We start from the raw sequence: 22405 nt of genomic DNA on the forward strand, positions 1-22405 counted from the left end.
GCCAAACACTAGACTGCACATTATGGTTCATACCCTTGTTCTTTGCAGTCCACTTCCTCGTCTCAGTACGACAGCTTTTGTAGGGTTTATCACAATATGCCATTAAGGCATGGGGAATAGGGGGGATACAATGTCTCCTCTGATGAATCCGTCAGTCTCCCTGAGGGTTGCCTCTTACCATGTGATCCTCACTTGTATCACCGACAGGATCAGGTAGCGGCTGTCTCCTGGCCAAATTAGGAGAGGCTACTTCTGGGAAAGGAGTGACGACATCAGATTCATCACAGAACACAAAATATTGCAATACTTCAGATGCCAGATTACTAATAGTATACAGCAAGCAAATTATGGATCTGCCCATCAGAAAGTCGTTAGCCCCCATAGAAACAGGAGATGTACAAAAGGTAAACAGATTTGTCACACATCACCACTGAAGCAGGGGCTGGTGTGGTTTCCACTACCACACAGGAAAATCTCTGTAGAAAGTGCATGATCCCAAGAACTGCAAATTTCATTTTGTGATGCAGGTTTTTCCTTTACGTTTGTTAAGCACCTTTTTTAAGTAACAGTGCAAGTGAGGCTGACCCAGCAATGTTGTTCCAGACACCCAAATAAACACGAGGCAATAGTTTAACGATGGTAGATTCATCTTGGTTTCAGATATTGAAAAAGGTATTGGGAGGGACATCCTTGTAATATATTCCAGGGAACAACGTTTTATAGGGCATTTTTGTGCAGCTTATTGAGCTCAGAATAATTGCGTTCTCTCTTTATAAGTGGTACCACATTCTTATGGGGTGGTTTCAGAAACAAATGCAACTGTGCTTTTGCACAAAAGAAAAGTTGTTTAATGGTAACATGGCTGGTTGGTTACATTTTCGCTCAACACTGCGTGGCTTACCTTGCTTTAAATATCTCTGCCTTTTAGGCTTTAGTATTTTGTCTGGTTGTGCTCCAAAACGATTTACAGAGAAAACGCTGCTGGTCAGTGTCCAGTTCACTCGCAAATTAATAAATTCAATACACTTCTGGTGCAAGGGGATATGCTGGTCTTCTAGCCCTGACCAACAATATAAACCAAGTCTAAGACGGCTGTGGCTAGACCCCATGCACTATAATCGAGAACAAACTCCAATTATTTTCAAAATGTATATTTTAATTGAAATCAACATTATAATGTCATAGAGAGGGCGCTAGAGCGCGACCAAGATGGCTACTCTGGTGCGAGCTCCGTCAGCGCACCAATAAATCCTGCAAAGATCACGGACCCGGGGGCCACCAGACCCCCCCAGAGGTGGGAAAATCATCCCAACGTGAAACGCACCAGCCGATCCCCCACCAAAGTCGAGACTGCCTATAGCTGCCTGCCCAAAGCCGTGACGGAGGGGGAGAAGGCCCTGACCAGCTGTGTCCCACCGCGGCGGCATCCAAACGCAGCGCCGCGGGTGTATATAACATCAGACGCGGCTTGGGCGGCGATTCGCGGGTGGGGGGGTGGGCGGCTGATTGGGGGTTGGCCACAGGACCTGCGCCCCCCCCCCACAAGACCACAAGTGGGAGCCCAGAACATTGGTGCGGCGACCCCAGGAGGCCGCAAACGACGAGCGCAACCGGCGGAATCCGGCCTGCGCAGCAACCCGCACTGGAAACCAGTATCGGCGGCCCCGCCTGCAGAGACACAGTCGCCGGCAACAGCGCCAACAACAGGCGCCTTGCTTCCAGCGGGTCCGGAGGCCATCCAGCTCCCAGAGGTGAGGCTGCTGGAGCCTGGGAACACCAGCGGTAACTTGGCGGGCAGGAGGCACGGGTGAAGGAACCCCGCCCCAGCTGTATGGTGGGACAGAAACCAAAGAGGCGGCCAGTCCGGCGGCCAACCCGCGCCCCCCACCCCCAGAAAGAGGCCCGGCGGCCACCCGGTGCACGGCAGGCCCTAGAGCGGCCGGGCTGTGGACCCGCCCGGGAGGCTGCCCAGCGAGAGGGAGGCCACCGCCACGCCGCATAGCGATACCAACAGGCGGCGGCATCCAGCGCCCCAGGCAGGCATCCCCCTCTCCACACTCCACACTCTCAGCAGCATAAAGGACGAGCAGGCCCAGTGTCCCGCTCAACAAACTCAAATCAAGCACAACAAATTATGAAGATGGGAAAAATCGGACAAGTCACAGCAGAAGCTCACATTTGAGGCTGGAGCCATAGTAAAAACCCCAAAAGCAAACGAGAGGCAAGAGAACCCTGAAGAGATCATGATCCGAGACGAAGAGCATGCTCACAATACAGACATTAAAGAAATCCTTCTCGAATTAAAAGCGGGGAATGGCAACAGACAGCAAGCTTGAATCCCTGTCCATCAAAATCGATCAGCTTCAACACCGTTTGGACAAACATGGGGACAGGCTAGACACTGCCTAACAACGACTTTCCGACGTAGAAGATAACGTGTCCTCCATATCTACCAAGGTGGCAACATTGGAAACACAAATGAAAGCTGTCATGGCCAAAAACGAAGATCTCGAAGGGCGATCACGCCGGAACAACATCCGGATACTCGAGTAAGAGAGCAGCAAAACACAAGGAAAATGGAAGACTTTGTCGAGACCCTCTACAGAGACCTGTTCGGAGACCCTGCACTGTCCAACCTTTTCGTAGTGGAGCGGGCTCACAGGGTACCAACCAGCCGACCCGTCCCGGGAGTAGCTCCTTGCCGAATAGTAGCAAAACTGCTCAATTATAAGGACCGGGATACAATCCTCCGTCTTGCAAGGGAGAAAGGAAACCTGCAGTACGACGGGGATAACATCCAATTCTTTCCTGACTTCTCCCCCACGGTCCAAGCGCTACGCAGGACATTCACCGGGGTGAAGCGCCGGCTGCAGGACAACAAACTGATGTATTCCATGCTATATCCTGCCAAATTACGAATTTAACACGACGGCAAGTCACAATTTTTCAACACTCCGGAGGAGGAAAATCGGTTTCTCGATAAGGTGGGGTGCAGACAAAACGTCAACAATCCACAACCACAAAGGAGAGAGCGAGCGAACGGAGATCTGCCATGAAGCCCAGCTTTACACATCAACAGGCTGGTCTGCGCCGCTCAAATAGACACTCCGGAGTCCAAAACCCATACTAGCATCTGAGGTGCGCTGGACCTTGGAAGTTCCCTATCGCCCCAAGCGCAGCTAAGTTACGTTGGGGAGCTTTGGGAGGGGAAAGCTGATGGGCGAGTTGGGGGTTGCCCTTGATCGGTAGGGAAACTGTTCAATGTTATGGAAGTGTGCTTACCCGAGGTCTGAACCACCCCCCCCCCCACCACCACCACCACCACCTGGAGACACCAAACCGAAACCCAGATGCCTGCTCCCAGCTGAGATAACGAGATCCCAGAAACAACACAAATGGGACACCACAGGACATGCTGAATCAACAGACCAACACAACACAGAGCCAAAGTTCAACTATCCACAACATTCAAGCTAGCCACGTGGAACATTAGAGGGGGCAATAACCCAACTAAAACAAGAAAAAATGACAATACCTCAGGAGACACAAAGTGGACATTGCCCTGGTGCAGGAAAATCATCTTATTCCCGGAACGGAGAATCGATGGGCACATGACTGGGGCTGCCACAGGTACTTTGCGTCTTATTCCACATACGCCAGGGGAGTGGCAATCCTCATAAACAGAACTCTGAAGTTCAAACTGCTCGCAACCAAAAAGGATGATGAAGGGAGGTCACTCCTGGTACATGGTATTCTGGACAACACAGAATTTACCATTATAAACTCCTACGGTCCGAACACGGACGGAAACAATAACTTTGACTGGGTTATGACACACCTAGGAGAATCAGGATCCGCAACAATCATATGGGCAGGCGACATGAACACCACACTCTACCCTCGAAAAGACAGATCACACTCGACCTCTCCCACTGCCTCCAAAGCGGCTCTCCAAGTTCTTGAAACCTGTAGAGCGTACGACCTCGTGGACATCTGGAGACGCCAACATGGCGAGTCCAGAGACTACTCATTTCACTCCTGGGTCCACCAAACTAGCTCCCGTCTCTACTACATCCTAGTGTCCGCACACAGCCAGGCCCAATGGTCCAACAGTCGAATACTGCCCAGATCCTTGTCAGACCACTCGGCGGTTACAGTCGAATATGCCCCACCAGATCCATCAGATGGGAGGAGACACTGGAGGTTCAAGCCCAGGTCACTGCAGGATCAGGTTTTTGCAGATGAACTCTGCACAGAAATCCCAATGTTCCTTGAAATCAACAAGGGCTCAGTGACATCCGCTGGAACCCTGTGGGAATCCCTGAAATGCTACGTCAGGGGGATCTGTCTAACCAAAGAACAAGGCATCTTGAAGCTCATCAGAAGAGAACTGTCACAAAGCGAGACCCGCCTAAAAGAGCTCGAACAATTACATAAAACGGCGCCGGAACCACAGGTAGTGGCATCATTGAAGACCGAATTGGACAAGTTCAGAGCAGCAGCAGACAGAAAACTAAAATTCTTATTGCACGGCCATCGCGTCCGCCAATATGGAGAAGGACAGAAACCAGGCGCCCTCCTAGCGAGGCTGATAGCGGCGGACCGCAAGCCTACACAGATCGAACAAATCCGAAACCCCCAGGGCACCCTAGTACACACCGATAAAGACCTAGCCGAAACTTTTCGTATTTTCTACCAAAACCTATACAGCACCAAATTCAATGCCACCCAGGAAGACCTGTCCCGCTATTTGGCAGATATAGAATTATACTGGGTAGACGCCACGCTAAGAGAACCCCTAAACGCACCAATCACGACAGAAGAAATTCTCCAGGCCATTAAAGACCTACCAGGCACCAAGGCCCCAGGCCCCGACGGGCTGATAGGAGAGTTCTACAAAGTGTACGCTCCCATTCTTGCCCCAGTCCTACAACAGGTTTACGAGGAGGCACTTGAATCCGGATCACTACCCCAGACCCTCCGAGAGGCCAACATGATACTACTCCACAAAGCCAATAAACCCCCTGAAGAATGCGGCTCTTACAGGCCAATATCACAGATTAATTTAGATAACAAAATATTAGCCAAGATCCTAGCATCCAGGCTTATCCCCCTTATGCCGGCATCGGTACTAGCGGACCAAGCAGGATTTGTGCCAGGCTGCAATACCACGTTCGGCATAAAACGCATGTTCGGGGTCATGGAGGCGTTGGACCCCTCGCTTCAAGCGGTGGCGGTCCTCTTGGATGCCGAAAAGGCGTTCAATTCCATTGAGTGGCCATTCCTCTTTGAAATCCTTCAGAGAATGGGTCTCGGGAAGAGATTCCTCCAACTAACAGCCCTATTGTGTAATCAACCCCGCTCCCATATAATCCTAGGGAAAACCAGATCGACGGCAATCAACCTCCAGAGAGGTACAAGGCAGGGGTGCCCACTCTCCGCCCTGCTCTTTGCACTGGTGATGGAGCCCCTCGCCTCAGACCTTCGGGCTAGACATATTCAGAGAGGCCTGTACTTCGGCCCCCATAAAATAATCTCCCTATACGCAGATGATATTGCCCTCTACATACGAGATCCGTCAACAAACCTGAATCCGGTAATTCGTGATATAATAAAATTCGGCAACTTCTCAGGCCTAAAAATAAACCACAGTAAGTCAGTGATAGTCCCTCTCACCCCAGAGACCCAGGAATTTCAAGATGACTATGGCTTTCAATGGGAACACACAAATGTGCGCGACCTAGGGATTCAACTGGCCAGAGACCACCAGACATTGTTTCAAGACAACTACGGTAAAGTTATACAATCACTGCAGGGGAAAGTGGACAGATGGAAATTACTACCACTTACCCTATGGGGCCGGGTGTCATTGGTAAAAATGGTGATACTCCCCAAACTTCTGTACTTATTCGTAAATCTACCCCTACTAGTCCCCCAAAAACAGCTACAACATATCAGGAGCATAATCCTGGAACTTCTCTGGGCGGGCAAACCAGCCAGAATAGCCTACACAGCACTCATCCAGCCGGTAAACAAAGGAGGCATGGCATTCCCGGATGTGGAGCGCTATTACTGGGCAGCTCAAGCCCAATTCCTGGGGCACTGGTACGCCACACAATTCATCCGTCCCCATGTCCAACTAGAGCGAGCCTTGGCATCTCCTAATCTGCTAAGGGCAGCTATTTTAGACCTGACAAATATCCCACATCAAACCCTAAATCCATATCTCTCCACCATAGCAATATGAAAAAAATAGCGCTGAAATACAAGATTCAGACCAGGTTCTCCCCTCTGCTACCGGTAAAATTAATTCCCGGAGTCCCACTAACCGCAGAAAAAGTCTACCTGAATTGGGATGACAAGCTAAAATTTAAAACTTTAGGTGACCTCTTCATCGAAGGGCACTTCCTCACCCCCCCCCCCCCCCAACAAGCCAAAACCTGCGGAGCTTCCACCGCCCTAGATACATTTATCTACTTTCGCCTCAGAGGAGCCCTACAAACCTTACTGCCCATGTTTCCACAACCACCCACGACGTGGCAACAACTTCACAGGGTAATCCAATCACAAGGGGAGGGTAGGCTGATCTCTATGCTATACAAGTCCCTACTAACAGACACATTCCCGAACCCAACAACATCAAAAGTGAGATGGGAAAGAGCCCTCCGGACCTCTACTCCAGATGAAGATTGGGACTATACCCTGGCACAGACCCAAAAGTTATCACTAAACACCAGATATAAACTAATCCACCTAAAATACATTCACCATGCATACCACACCCCTGCTAGAATCCACCATTACCACCCCGCGACCCCCCCACAATGCAGCCGCTGCGGTGCACCTTTGGCAGACTTTCTCCACCTCGCATGGGCCTGCCCAACAGTGCAGCATTTTTGGGGAGCGATACTAGAAAAGACTGCCACAATAGTAGATACACCCATTGCACCCGACCCCAAGATTACCCTATTGGGATTTACCAAACACTTTCCCCCTACAACTCGCAAACTAGGAGGACTGCTGCTACGAATGGTAGAAGAATTGCAATGACGTGGGGAAAGGGGCCCACACCGACCACACAGCAGTGGCTGAAGGACATCTATTGCCAAGACATAGAAACAAATTTCATCAAACTATTACCCCTGCACGCTCGGCCACCAGACATATGGGGCCAATATATCGCCTACTTGCTGTCCACCGAGGATAATGACTTCTCTCGGGGCACGACCCCAGAACCTCAGCGGAGCCCCACGGATTCATGTCCCAACACGAATGTTGCACTTAACCACGGGCTACTACTGACTCAGGCTCGGGTGTAACCCAGGAGGAGGGGGAGGGCGAGGGAAGGGAAGGGAAGGCAGGAAGGAGAAGCACAGGTTACTTCCATGTTTGCAATGTTACGTTCTTGTTTTTGTGTAAATACCAAAAATAACGTTTTTTTTAAAAAAAAAACATTATAATGTCATTTCTTTAACACTACACTGTTATTATATACATTCAATTCAAACAAAAAGGAATTTGTGTGTGGAACACTATACAGATTCATTTAACTATATTACATTTCATCAGGAAATGACTTTAAATATATAAAATCTCGGAGAGAAATATTAATTTAAAGAGAAAAATATTTATACCGGCAAATCTTATTCATATTCAATAATCAGTAAAGTTTCCCTTATGCAGATTAATCAGTTTTTTGATTCTGAAATTAGAATATTTCCCCAACGCTTTTCGGATTCGTTAATCCTTTGTCACGGGCCAATCCTGTCTGCTTCCCTGTAAAAACATATATGAATATTGTGTAAATGTCTGTTCTGTTAAATCTACTTCAATCTGTTTGTTGATTTATACTAATTTACTACTAACCTTCTATATACTTGAATCTTGTACATTTTAAACTCCATTTAAGAGCTTTGTCTTTAATCAGCGGTATACCATCTAGCCAATTTATGAGATACAAACTGATCATTTTCAAAGAGTCAATGCGGAAAAAGGGTGAGCTCACTTAAATGCATACAGAGACAATATGATAAAGATGCAGTGTTAGCAGCATCACAAAGTCAATTGCTACTCTCGGAATTACTGGAAGAAAAATTAGCGAAACGCACTCCAAGCTTAGGTAAAACAGTAATAAAATCAAGAAATGCAAAACAGGAAGGTTTTTAAACACAACTCCGCATTGGGTGAATCTATGAACAATTCAAAGCTGGAGAAGGAAGGATTGGTGGGCCTACTACTGTGCATGGTTTGGACACCAATAGGTACCCCTATGCCTGAAGGTCCGGAACCAACAGTCCAGAAAGGGTCCTCCGAGCTCACTAACTGTTGATGAGATTTTCTGCCTGGTACCGCCCCAGCCACATTTTCAAACCCCACTAAAGGAAACTTTACCCATGTCAAAAGCATGGCAGTCGAGTATGAACACCACTGTAGTCTACAGCACTGGACTTAGTCTTCAATAGATGCATGTGAATGGAATAGTTCTAAGGCCCTGAGGCAAGATACCCACATTGAAGGGGCATGAAACTGCACTGGAGACCGGTTTCACAGTCATGTGAAACACTGTGCGGGTTTTCAGTCGAGAAGTCACTGATATACACTAAATTAATGCAACATTGGTATTAAAAAAAGGAACAATCTAGAAAATGCACAAAACTGAATCGTCTTTATTTGTGGAATCAAAATGGGTTGTGCGATGCAAAAAGAACCGCACACCTCAAAAGATCATGCCGTTCCAGTTGAAATACAGGTCCAAGACCTTGACATAAGAATTCATCCATTAATCATGATGAGTCAACACCGACTAGGTCAGAAACCCCAAATAAGGTCCAGCCCAACCGCTCAAGTGAATATTATCTTCCTTCCATCTTCATGGAAACAGAATAAGGTAAAAACTATTTCCCTACTACTGGAACCAAATGAACTAAAATTATTAGCATTTATGCACAACTCTTCACCAAGTCCTGTAATAAAACTGTTTTATTACCCAACGCAATGCAGATTCTTTCTTCCAACCTTTAGCCTAAATGTATTGATTTTCATACATTGTCCATCATGGTGCAAGGCTAAAGATTGAATCGGTGCTAGATGATTGATAACGGAGCCATCTGGCAATCAGAACGCAGAGGCAAAGGTTGACAGTCCAGCACATGCATTCTGGTCCCAAATACTGCTCAAAAAAAGCTGCTTGGTATTTTTTTTGCTCGCTTTACCACAGAATGCGGACGAAGACTACCCGAATCGCCCATCCCAAAACAACCCCCTCCCACCCTCACTAATATTGCCTGATCCCAACCCACCATCTACATTCTGGTGTTAAAATTCGAGAAAAAGAAAATTCAAGCAGTGTCTGGTCGAGAATTAGATCCATTATCCACAAATAACCCCGGCTATTGAATAACAGGTTGCTTGTGACACCCAGCGTTACCCATACTTTCTCTGCAATTTTGATTTGAACAGGAACAGGCACTTTAGTCTCCAGCTCCTCCCATGCTCTACTTGCTCACGTATTCCTCTCCATCTGTGTCCCATAAATGCGCATCTGCCTACCTACTCTTTTATAGACATTGGGCCTCATTACAAGGTCTGCGGTAACCCGCCAGTGGTGCCGACCTGATTTCCCAGTGCCACCGGGACAGAGGCAGCACAGGAAGTCGGGCGCCTGATTTGGTAATTCCCCATTCCTGTGGAGTCCCCACGGGAATGGGGACTCTGAAGCACTGGCACTGTTGCCAAGGGAGCCTGTGCTTCCGTGACAACTCTGCCTGCAGGGGCCATTGCACCCGGCAGGGTCAAACCTGCCGGGCCCAACTTCCCCTGCAGGCAGACTTGTGTGGCAGCCCGTAAACAAGAGTGCTGGTAATGAGGCGCATTGTCTCCAGCTTCACTCATGCTCTCAATACCACAGATTCCCTCTGTCTGTCCGAGGAGCACACGTTTGCCTGCTGCTTTTCAAACTTGAGGTGGCGTTTGAGGAGGAAACCAGACTCCAGTAATCGGAGCCCACAAGGACACTGTTGGCCAGGTCTAAGTGCAAGCAGACACCAACAACTCCTCCAATACCCAGGTCTGCAGCAAAGATTGCACTAAAATGCAGACCTAGACTAACAACCTCTCCAGGTTAGCACGTATTCGACCTGCCTCAATCTCACAAAAGAGACATCATGTGAAGGAACAAGTTACTTACCTGTAACTGTTGTTCTCCAGCATGGGTCTGGCATGGATTCACATGCTCATGAATATTCCCCGTCGTCAGGCTGGGAATCCTCGGTAAAGAAAAAACCAGTATCAGTTTCGTTTCTGATCTGTCTTTCGTAGTAATAACCAATCACTGGTCTCTGCGTCATACTGACCACAGCCAATGACTGCCCTCTACCTAAGCACCGCCTCTGGCAGCCATCTTCAGATTTGGAAGCACGTGAAGTGGCAGTATGACCAAGTGAAGAGCCGCAGAGGGGTAGGCGGGAGGGTTCGCATGTGAATCCATGCCAGACCCATGCTGGAGAACAACAGTTACAGGTAAGTAACTTGTTCCTTCTCCAGCATGGGGTCTGGCATGGATTCACATGCTCATGAATAAAGAATACATAGCAGTACACACATGCACAACCACGGGAGGTGGCAAAGGCTCAACATTAAGCATCACATCAACTCAACATTAAGCATCTTACCTCCTCACCAGGCTCACCTCAGGCGAACAGGTTGCGCAGCACTGCTTGGCCGACCCTGGACTCCTCCCTGGAATCCCGGTCGACGCAGTAGAATTTCGTGAAGGTGTGCGTCGACCTCCACGTAGCAGCCCTGCATATGTCCAGCAGGGGCACACCAGATAGGAACGCCGTGGTAGCTGCGATCGCTCTGGTGGAATGGGCTCTCGGACGGCCAGGCAGCGGTCGGTTTGCCAACCGGTGACAGTACATGATACAGCCGGAGAGCCATCTGGAGATGGAAGCCTTCGAGAGAGCCTTCCCCTGATTGACAGGTCCAAAGTTCACAAAGAGTTGTGACGTCTTCCGAAAACCTTTCGTGCGGTCCACGTAGAACTTCAGCGCTCTAGCTACATCCAGCGAGTGCAAAGTCCTCTCAGCCGGCGACGAAGGCGACGGGAAGAACACAGGTAACACCAAGGGTTCGTTGAGATGAAAGTCCGACGGTACCTTGGGCATGAAGGAGGGGTGCGTCCTGAGCACTACCCTCGTGTCGTGGAAAGTCAAGTACGGGGCCTTGCAGGAAAGGGCCTGGATCTCTCCCACTCGTCGTGCGGAGGTGATGGCCACGAGAAAAGCTGTTTTCCACGATAGAAACTTCAACGGGGCCGAGTGCAGAGGCTCGAACGGAGGTCCCATGAGTTTGGTCAGTACCACGTTGAGCTCCCACGCCGGGGCCGGAGCCTTCACCGGCGGGAACGATCTGAACAGTCCCTTCATGAACTCTTTCACCAGACGATGAGACCACAAGGACGTCCGGCCCGTGGTTCTGGTGTATCGGGAGATCGCAGCAAGATGAATCTTGATGGACGCGTGTGCCAGACCAGCTTTGGCCAGCGTCAGCAGGTACGGCAGCACTTGGGGAGCCGTAATCCGTAGAGGGTTAATCTTCTGTGCGTGGCACCAGACAGAGAACCTCTTCCATTTGTGTCCGTAGCATTTAAGAGTCGAGGACGCCCTGGCCTTTGCAAGAACCTCTCTGCAATCGGCCGGTATGTCGTATCCTCCAAACTCTAGCGCTGCAGGAGCCAGGCCTGCAAGTTCAGCGACTTCGGGTCGTGGTGGAGGATGGCGCCTCCTTCCCTGGAGAGTAGATCCGCGTCCGCCGGCAGCTTGATTGGCGGGGACGCCGACAAGTCCAGAAGGTCCGGGAACCATATCTGCCTCGGCCACGCAGGTGCGACGAGGATCATCCTGCACCGTGACCTCTTGAGCTGGTTGACGAGCCGGATTAGCAGAGGCAAGGGAGGGAACGCGTAGAGGAACAGGCCCTCCCAGGGGAACGAGAAAGCATCGCCCATGCTCCTCGTCTGGGGAAACCTGCTGGCGAACCTCCGGCACTTGGTGTTCGTCGCCGTCGCGAACAGGTCGATCTGGGGTGTGCCCCACCGTCGGAAGAGGCGATCCACCAGATCCTGCCGTAGTTCCCACTCGTGGCACGAGCGCAGCTCCCTGCTGAGTGAGTCGGCGATGGTGTTTTTTATCCCTGCCAGATGAAACGGCACCAGAAGAATCCCTTGGGCGACGGCCCAATGCCACAGGTCCTGCGCCTCCTTGGACAGCGCTGGGGACCTGGTTCCGCCCTGTTTCCTGATGTAAAACATGGTGGTGGTGTTGTCGGTGAAGATCCTCACCACCTTGCCCTTGAGGGACGGAAGGAAGGACCTGAGGGCCCAAAACACTGCACGGAGCTCCAGGACGTTGATATGCAGGGACTTCTCCGTCGGGAGCCAGAGTCCCCTTGCGTGCAGATTTTCGGTGTGCGCTCCCCACCCTTCTAGGGAGGCATCCGTGGTCACAGTCACCTGGTGGGCTGGGGTCTGGAAGTCCATGCCCGCCGTCAGATGCGCGCGGGTGCCCCACCACCGTATCGCTCGTCGGAAACTCTCGTCGAGCTTGATCTTTTCCTCGAAGCTGCCCGTCGTCTGGATCCAGCGCGCATCCAGGAACTCTTGCAACGGGCGCATCCGGAGCCTGCACATGGGAATGAGGTAGATGCAGGAAGACATCATCCCGAGGAGGGACTTGATGGACCTCACCTTGGCCGCGTCGGCCACCAACATCCGTTGCACCTTGCCCAAGATGGTCCTGGTCCTCTCCTCCGACGGGGAGGCCAGAAGGGACACTGTGTCGAGCCTCGCTCCCAGAAACAGTGCGACTTGCGCGGGCACCAGGTGGGATTTGGCGTAGTTCACGGAGAATCCCAGGTCCGTGAGGAGTTGGACGGTCCTTGCCGTGTGGACCACGGCGAGCTCCCTCGTCTTGGCGCGGATGAGCCAGTCGTCCAGGTAGGGGTAGACGTGAATCCCCTCGCGGCGCAGCTGCGCCGCCACCGGTGCGAGGCACTTGGTGAAAACCCTGGGTGCCGACCGCAGTCCGAAGGGAAGGGCTTTGAACTGGTAATGACGCCCTTGGACCACGAATCTGAGGAATTTTCGGTGCCCCTTTAGGATGGGAATGTGGAAGTAGGCATCCTCCAAATCCAACGACGATAGGAAGTCTCCTTCCTCCAGCTGACCCAGGACGTGCTGGAGGGTGACCATCCGGAACTTCTGCGCCTTGATGAACTTGTTCAGGCGTCGCAGGTCCAGGATGGGGCGCCATCCTCCCGTCTTCTTCTTCACGAGGAAGTAACGCGAGTAGACTCCGGAGCCCCGAAGCCTCTTTGGGACGAGTTCGATGGCGCCCTTTCTGAGCATCGCCTTTACCTCCAGGAGAAGTTGAGGGACGTGAAGTTCTTTCCTGGCCACGGGGGGGACGCGCGGGCACCTTCTTTGAAACTCGAGCGCGTGGCCCCGGGCCAGGGCGTCCAGCACCCAACGGTCGGTGGAGATGGACTCCCACACGCTGACGAAGCCCGCCAGCCGGCCTCCCACCGGGGTGCTTCGGTGGGGGCCCGACCCCACGGCCGGTTCAATCCTGCTTGGACGCGGCCTTGCCGCCTTGGCCTCCTTGGCGACGACGGCGGGGGCCGCCAGACTTGCCTCGTCCTCTGTAGGCCTCTTGCGACGACGAGCGGGCCGCTTGACGGTAGGAAGCGAAACCGCCGCCGGAACCTTTGGAGGCGCCCTTGCCTCCGCCGCTCCGAAAGGGCGTCCGCCGTTGCTGCAGTACTCCAAGGGCCCGGGCCGTCTCAGTATCCGCCTTGATGGCCTGAAGGGAATCGTCCACTGTCTTCCCAAACAGGTTGTTCCCGTCGAAGGGCATGTCCAGGACCCTGGTCTGGACGTCCTGCCGAAAGTCCGTAGCCTTGAGCCATCCGCGACGTCGAAGGCAAACGCCGTTGCCCATCTGGCGGAACCCAGTGTCGGCGATGTCCGTCGCCACGGTGATGGCGTGGTCCGAGGCCACCTCACCTTCCTGCAGGATCTCAAGGGCCTCCGCCCTCTTGTCGTCCGGCAGAAAATCCAGCAGGGGAGCTATCTTGTACCAGAGTTCCCTGTCGTAGCGGGCCACGATAGCCAAGGCGTTGGCCGCTTTAATCGTCGTCGCCGCCGACGAGATGACTCTGCGTCCCATGGCATCCAATTTCTTTCCCTCGCCGTCCGGCGGGGAAGTCGACGTGGAGGCCGCACCCCCCCCCCGCTTTCTTCCTGGCTGCCGCGGAGACGACGGAGTCCGGGGTAGGCTGCGCCCGGAGGCATAGGGGGGCCGAGTCCGGGACCCGGTACTTTTTCTCGTACCGGTCTCTTTTCGCTGGCGTCGTGGAAGGGTTCTTGAGGAGGGAAAGGCCCTCATCCCAAATGTCGTCCAACAGAGGCACTGCGAGGACCGTCTTCCTCTTGGTCTCGCGCCGTTGGTAAAGGAAGCCTTCCTTTTTCTTCTCCTCAGGGCAGAGTTGGAAAAGCTCGGATGCCCTGGCGATCATTGAGTGGAACGATCCAATCTCGTCGGGCGGAGAAGCCCTGGTGGGAGGCGACGACGGAAAATCCTCGTCGTATGCCTCGTCGTCCGTACCCGTCGCTGCCGTGTCAGTCCCCGTATCATCCCCTCGGGTGGACGGGGAGGAGGGCTGGACGGGGCGCGACGGTTGAAAAGGAGGCGGTGGATGGATCCTTCTTTTCTTGGTAGGGGGAACACCAGAAGGTCCCGGTTCTGGATCCCCCGACGGGAGAGGTTCCTCCGTCGGTAACGGTAGTCTCGTCCTTATCTCGGAGCATAAGGACTGTATAGCCAACAAAATGGCCGCTGAGTTGTCTTGCGGCGCTGGCAGAGGGGAATCCGACGGGCGAGCAGGGGCCCCGTCGGTATCCTCGACGATGTCGTCGTCGTCACCTGCGTCGGGGCCCATTCCGACGGGCTGGTCTTGTTCCACGCCTAGGCCGTGGCTTAAGACCTCGATCAGTTCCTCTTCTGAGGTTGAGGCCGAATCTACGACGACGCCCTGCCCCCCCTTCTTCCCCACGGAGGGTTTCACGGGGGTCCTATCGATGGGCACGAAAGAAGACTCCCTCCGAGGAGGCAGGGAGATTCTGGGCCCCGAGGCCGCCACCACTGGTGCAGCCTCCACAGGCTGGGCCAGGGCCGCCGCGACCGTTTCGATAGAGGGCTTGGTCGAATGGATCAAGGCCTTCACCACCTTAGGTGCGCTCACCGCCTTATCCTTGAGGGAGGGGGCACTGCCACGCTCCTCCTCTGCCTTAGAGCTCGACCGGGGTCTCTCCAGGAGCTTCGCCGGGTGCTCGGCCTTCCTCTTACCCGACCCAGAGCGTTGGCTCGTGGTTGATGGTGCCGGGGAGGGTGCGCCCTGCCTGGCGCCCGTAGAGCCCGACCGTTCGGCGCTCCCGGTGCCAGCGGACTCGCGGTGCTTGGCCTTATGTTGGGCCCCCGTCGCCGGGGCGCCCTCAAAGGTCTTAGAAGACCGCTCAGATTTCTTCTTCTTCTCGCCAGACGGGCTCTTACCCTCCAGCCAGCTGGCGAGACGTTGATGGCGGTCCTTCATGGTCCGTTCCGACATGTTGCCGCAAAACGCACAGTCCTTCTCCACGTGCGTCTTGTCCCCATGAAGGCAGTAAAGGCAGAAAGAGTGTTCGTCCTCCTTGAAGACGTTCTGCAGCTGGCATCCAGGGCAGGCCCTGAACAGCTTTCCGGGCGTCGAGCTTCCCTTCTCCTGGGCCATCTCCGAGACCGGGCCTGAGAAGCTTCTGGAGTCCTCCGAAGTGTAGCTCGACGAAATCTTCACCCTTGAGGGGCACAGATGAATCCGACACGGGTCCCCGTTGATCGGATGTAGGATCGGTGGAGCTTGAGGCTCTTTTGACCGAAAGAATCGAAGTTTTTGTGAAAAAGCGCGAAAAAATAGCACTAACGCTCGAGAGCAATAGCACGAGGATCCCAACACATGAACGTGCGGTAAAAATCTGAAGATGGCTGCCAGAGGCGGTGCTTAGGTAGAGGGCAGTCATTGGCTGTGGTCAGTATGACGCAGAGACCAGTGATTGGTTATTACTACGAAAGACAGATCAGAAACGAAACTGATACTGGTTTTTTCTTTACCGAGGATTCCCAGCCTGACGACGGGGAATATTCATGAGCATGTGAATCCATGCCAGACCCCATGCTGGAGAAATAGGATTTTACAGACTCGGAAAATTGACACAAAAGCTTTGAGTTTCCATGGCAATGGGTACATATTTAAACCTTCATAGTCCAACTCTTAAAGAAGGTTGCAGTGCTGATCTACTAGCAGCTGTCATTTTCCTGCAATTGTGAGAAGCAGACTACAGTCTACCCAATTTGATTGCAATTTAAAGGTCAATTTATCAAGTAATTGCAGTTACCTTTTCATGTCTTTCTGTAATGCAGTTTGCCATTTTTACGTGTAGTGATCAGACAATAGAACACCTAATTTGGATGCAATATGAGGAATAGTTTCTCATGCAAAGGTCCCCATTCTTTTTTTCTCCCGCATTGCACGCTATTGTGATGGAGATCCTACCTATATTCCATGCAGGATTTGGTTGCTCACCTTCGGGACTGTCTCTGGGGTATGCCCCATTGACAACCAGTTCCTTTGCATGCCACGCACGTTTCAGTGAAACCCAAGGATTATTTGCTGTAAATACTCATGTGTTCTATTGCATTGCAACGAAAAGCACAGTGGTCTTATATAGCACATTTCTGCCATTTGTGATGGCCTTGCTGGGCATGACTCTGTAAGAAAAGAGCGGGGGCCGTTTGAGGAAGAGTGGAGGCAGATAAGAAACTTGTGGAGTCGATGAATGCAGGTCCGAACTACCGGCCTGAATGCTGATGTGTGTCGATGGGTGAACACAATTTATGATTAGTGTCCGAAAGGGATAATCCCGGGTCTGATATGGTGCTTTGGGTGTTACCCTATTGATATGGAGGAGTGTCATCTGTCCAAAGACCCTCCTGCCTCTGACCTGGAGAATGTCCTAACTGACTTCGGGTTCACCATGCACATTCAAGAAACCACCCATACCAAAGGGAGGACCCTTGACTGGTTAGCCGGTACCAATTGCAATATCAATGTCCTCGCCAAAACTCTCTGCTTATGGTCTTACCACCATATCAGCTTTAATATTGAAGCAGCCCCACGCTCTCCTCCTACGAGAGGCACCAGCCCTCCCCACGAGAAATAAAAGGGACATAACCAAAGAGAAACTACTTGCACTGCTTCTCCCATCTCTCAATACAGCCACATACTCTCCCACTGACCCCACAACCTTAGCAGACATCGCACCATGCTCACAGCCATTAACTCAATTGCCCCGATCGAATTTAGGAAGTCTAAACCGCATGCACATCTCAACGCCTGGGTCACACCCCAGTTAAGAGTGCTCCACAAAGCTAAACGCTGCGCTGAAAACCTCTGGAAAAGTCACCCTTCAGACGAGCATAAGGACGGCTTCATCCTTGCCTCCATCTTTTACAAAGATGCGATCATCCTTGCTAAAAAGGAATCTCTCAATAACTGTATCATGTAAGCAGACTAACACAAAAGAACTTTAAGAACTTAAAGGAACTTGAATCCCCAGCCACCCCACCTGACACCTGTACTAAAGATAGTAAATGGTGTGCCAACATTCAGTCCGCTCTACTGAATAAAATCTCCACTCTACAATCCAAAATCAAAGACAAACAAGACAGCCTGAAGCGTGACAACCGTCCTCCTTTAGGGGTTGCCGCTCTACCCTCTACTAATATTAAACTTTTTGCCTTTTCCCCGCTCACCATTGCTGAGGTGGAAGACATCAAGAGAATCAAACCGTCCAACTGTCAAGGCAATCCTTGCCCTGCCCCCATCATTAAGGACTCTGCCCACGACTTGGCTCCTTTCATCACAACCTTTATTAACTCTTTCAAAACAGGTATTGTCCCAGACAACCTCAAAGACGCATGGGTGATCCCACTGCTGAAAAAACCATCACTAGACCCAACCATACCTACTAATTTCAGAGCCATAACCACTGTCCCGTTCCTGCTTAAAATTTTAGATTGTGTTGCATACCTGCAGATTCAAGACCACCTGGAATCCAATAATCTCCTGGGCCTACGTCAATCGGGATTTCGTCCCAGACATGGGACCGAAACAGCTTTGATAGATTTGAAAACCCAAATCGAGGTCTTGAAAGACAACGGGAAACTAGCCTTACTACTACTCCTAGACCTTTCCACAGCCTTTGATTTGGTCAATCACCAAATCCTATGCCAGCACCTCCACTCTGCTGCCAACTTCTCTGACTCAGCCACCGCGTGGATCAAATCCTTTCTGAGCAACAGATCCACGAGGGTCTTCTCACCCTCCGCAGACCCCGCCCCGATTCACTGCGGCGTCCCTCAAGGTTCTTGTGTGTCACCTACACTCTATAACGTCTTCACTTAACCACTCTGATGTACTTGACTATCTGGGTGTCTCCTACACCAACTATGCTGACGACACCCAGATACTCATTCCCATCACTGGCGACTATATAGCGGACACCAAGGCCTTGAATGACGTCTATCTGGTCATCCAGGCCTGGATGACCCAATACGAATTATGCCTCAACGACGACAAGACGGAGCTCCTCATCCTGTGCTCCTTGCAACGTCTCAAAAAACTATCTCCGTCCTATCAGTCATTCATCATGGATGGAAACATCATTAAGGTTTCTAAAGACACCATAACCATGGGTTTCACCATTCTGAGTGGTTGACACCACTCTGTCTTTGACACGACAAACTAATGCAGTCAGATCAGCCTCTGCCTACACCTGCAAACTTATTGCAGCTTGCAGACCGTTTCTGACCACACCGAATACCATCACCCTAGCCAGAACGCTCATGTCTAAAATTGACTATTGCAGTGCTCTCTACCTAGGGACTAGCCAAGGGAATCTACACATCACCCAGAATAATGCCATTAGGGAAGCTCTAAACATTCCCAGAAACCATCACATTTCTGAGTCTAGAACTAACCTACATTGGCTACCTGTCAAGCAGAGAATCTCACTGAAAACACTCGCCCTCACCCACAAATGCCTTAATAATAATGAGGACTCCAAGTTAAAAACGAAAACTTGGCTCTTCGAGCAGAACGGAGGCATTCCTTAATTATATGTCATAGTTCGCAATCGCCAGTCTGAGCCTCTTTTCAATTTTATGGCATACTGTACCTGCCGTATTTATGTTAACTCCATGATGACCGCCTTACTTTTTCTATGTCATACCCTGGCTTATGCCCTGTGCTTGCATGTACATATATCTGACACTATATCTCACCTTCTTAACTTCCACTGTAAATACATGTATGTAACGATGTGAACTTTGTATGTAAATCATTTAAAATTTGGCGCCCTGATGCCCCTGGGCCTGTGGGTGCGTGTTATAAATAAATATAAATACATTGTTATTTTTTTCCAAGTCCTCCTCCGCCAATGGGATTCGAACCAGTGTCATGGAGGTTAAGTACTGGTGTCATACCTCTCCAAGATATCTTGCCGGTACAGCCGTTCCTTCCATTTATTTCACTTTCCTGCTTGGGACATACTGTAAATCCCATCCCTGAGCCATTAACATGCTACACTCGTAGGGACCATGTGTTCCCAGGTTGAACACTAGCTTTTTCGCTGAGAAGAGCTCTGCTTCGGTTTGACAATTGGTTAAAGGATAGTGTGAACAATGGAGGGATTTGGGGGCTGTCTTCTATTGCACGTTTCTTAAGAGGTGATCGTGGTGTGTGACTGGAAAGGCAGGAGGTGAATATAACTGCATGCTGTGGGCAATAATGACTGAAAGTAATGGTGATCTCAAGAAGGGGTTTTTCATTTTTCAGAGTACAATGGTAAAAAAGGTGTTGGGGTGAACTCACGAAGCAGCAGGACACAAGATAGGATGGAGGTTGTATTGAGAAGAGGGTTGGTGGGGGAATTAGTGTGTGGGGGTGGAATGCAAGGGGTGGGGCATAGTTCCACTACTTTTTTTTTTTTACACTTTGACCACCGGCTGGCTGCACTGTTCAAGACAAAAGAGACGGTAGGTGGGTATGGTACACAAGGAGGGTGGGGCTAGGCCAGTGTGACACATGGGGGGTATACTGTGCAACGGACAAGTCCATCCAGGAGGCGGTGCAGAGTTCACTATGGTTGAGGATGAAGGCAAACAGAGAACGGCATTAAACCCAGGTGATTTCAGGCAACCATTAGGACTGAATAACACCCTAACAACGATTCCTGAAAAACGCTATCCCTCCTTACATGACTCACAAATTCTGTGCATAGAAAATACATCAAATTGTGACAGATATTTTTTAAGTGGCGAGAACTAGAATGACAATTTAAAAAAAAAAAAAATAATAACTCACCTAAATGGATGGCCTTCATCAGATTTTTGTATTGCTTGGAAAACACCTTTGTATATCCTATAGCTGATGGTAACTGAGAGCAGGGCCAATGCAATGTACGCTGACACACTCACAATGCTGAAGACAGTCAGTGACAGCAGCAGAAATAAACTGGCACCAAAAACCACGCCAGTTTTCTTGATATCTCGCCAGTACAGAAGGTCCACAACTAAAAGGAAAAATATAAAAAAATAGTTAAAAAATCTACAGACACTAATTCATGACCGCTAATCCGTTAGTACGAATGGGTCTCAAATTTTTACTCCACAACTTCTCAGACCAGCATTGAGGGAACAGGAGGCAAGGTCTCACGTTATAGAAACTTAGATATTACAAAAAAATCATCAAATAGACAGTGGGTGGGGAAAAGTCACATTCTCGGCCCAGTCTTCTTTAGGAAGAAGAGAAGCGCTGGGGCCCGGGGAAGCCCACAAACTATGCGAGAAACATAGGAGATGTTCCCAGAGCCCCCCCCCCCCCCAAAATTCCCCCAAAGTATCCTTCGCCCTAATGGCAGGAGCAACAGTGCCCAGCCTATGCACTTTTAGGCAGGGAAGTGTTCGATCTGGGCGTCCCTTCGGGAGCTGAAGACCCAGTCAGGCCACACAATACCACCCTCGACAACTCAAATATCCAGGCAGGATCCACCCCGTTGATAAATGGAACCAATGACACCGCTCCAAGGAGGAAAGAGGAGAGGAGAGGTACACGAAACTGCTAGGTGACAAAAGATACCACTCTTCCCTCGTGTAGTAACAGTACCCACCCTCCCTCACTAAGCCACAGTACAGTGGGCCTTTCCCCTCCACCCGACCCAAATGTTTAGTAAGTAAAAATACGGCGGATGAATAAACACTTATCTAGCCATAAAACTACAGAGGACACACCAACTCCACATTTCCAAGGAAAAGGGAAGTAGGGGCCCATCAGAAATGTGAAATTCCCCATACAATTTAACTGATTTACCTGCAAACAGGGGAGTTGCTAGGTCTGGAAAAGACCCGGGGCTAAGCTGATGTCGGAACTGTTGGGACTGGGGGCTAGCTAGTCTTTTGGCTGTAGCTCCAGAGATTCTATCCGGGGCTACAGCCAAAAGATCAGGGGCTATAGCCCCCTTGCCCCCCCCCCCTAGCAACGCCCCTGCCTGCAAAGAAAGTAACAAACCAGGGCGTGAAGGAAACATTGTGGTATCAAAAACAGCGCCGCGATGCCCGAGGGCTGCTTAGTGCGCTTTATAAATGTAAGCATAAAATTAAAAAAAAAAAACACCAAGAGCACGCGGCATGAATTAAAAATGGTCAACAGCAGACAGGCACCAACCCCCATCCCCCACTTCCAATCAGATCACTGCAGGGAAACATTTGACCTCCCTACCCCCCCACTCCCAATTCGAGTCGAGCTGTAATAGGTGTTGGTATTACCATTATGTGGTACCAATGTATTGGCGGAGAGCTGAGAGGAGATTTGAATGGGTGTTCTTCAGACTGAACACAGATGCCAGACTGTGTAACTCACTGAGCTATCTTACTGGCTAATGGGAAAGAGACAATGGCAGAGTCAAAACACCACACCCCAGTCCAAACAATGCAAACAAACTGACAACAGCAGGTGGCTGTGTCTTACCCATATTATTCACTTGGCCGACCACTGTGTTTTTTTGTGTTCCTTTGAGGCTAAGTCCTTGTCCCAATAGTCATGTTGCTACATACTAGTCACCCAAAAAATAAAACCGCTTCCCGCCCCCACACTAGGTTGAAGTTTAGAAGAATACAAGCCCTTCTTCACTCATGGTACATTTCAAATGGATCTACAAGTATGACTTTTTTTCGGCACATGATTAAAGATATTTGTT

General features: G+C 50.7%; 1 protein-coding gene across 1 annotated transcript in view; it reads right to left on the bottom strand.

Moving 5' to 3' along the window:
* RTN4 (reticulon 4) overlaps positions 1 to 22405 on the bottom strand; it is a 543567-nt gene that overhangs the window by 252496 nt on the left and 268666 nt on the right. The window contains exon 4 of the mRNA XM_069608239.1: positions 20515 to 20722. Coding sequence (XP_069464340.1) covers positions 20515 to 20722 — 208 coding nt within the window. The remainder of the gene's footprint in view (positions 1 to 20514; positions 20723 to 22405) is intronic.

Source organism: Ambystoma mexicanum, chromosome 4q (genome assembly GCF_040938575.1).
Source record: "Ambystoma mexicanum isolate Mex_15411 chromosome 4q, UKY_AmexF1_1, whole genome shotgun sequence".
Taxonomy (NCBI): Eukaryota; Metazoa; Chordata; class Amphibia; order Caudata; family Ambystomatidae; genus Ambystoma; species Ambystoma mexicanum.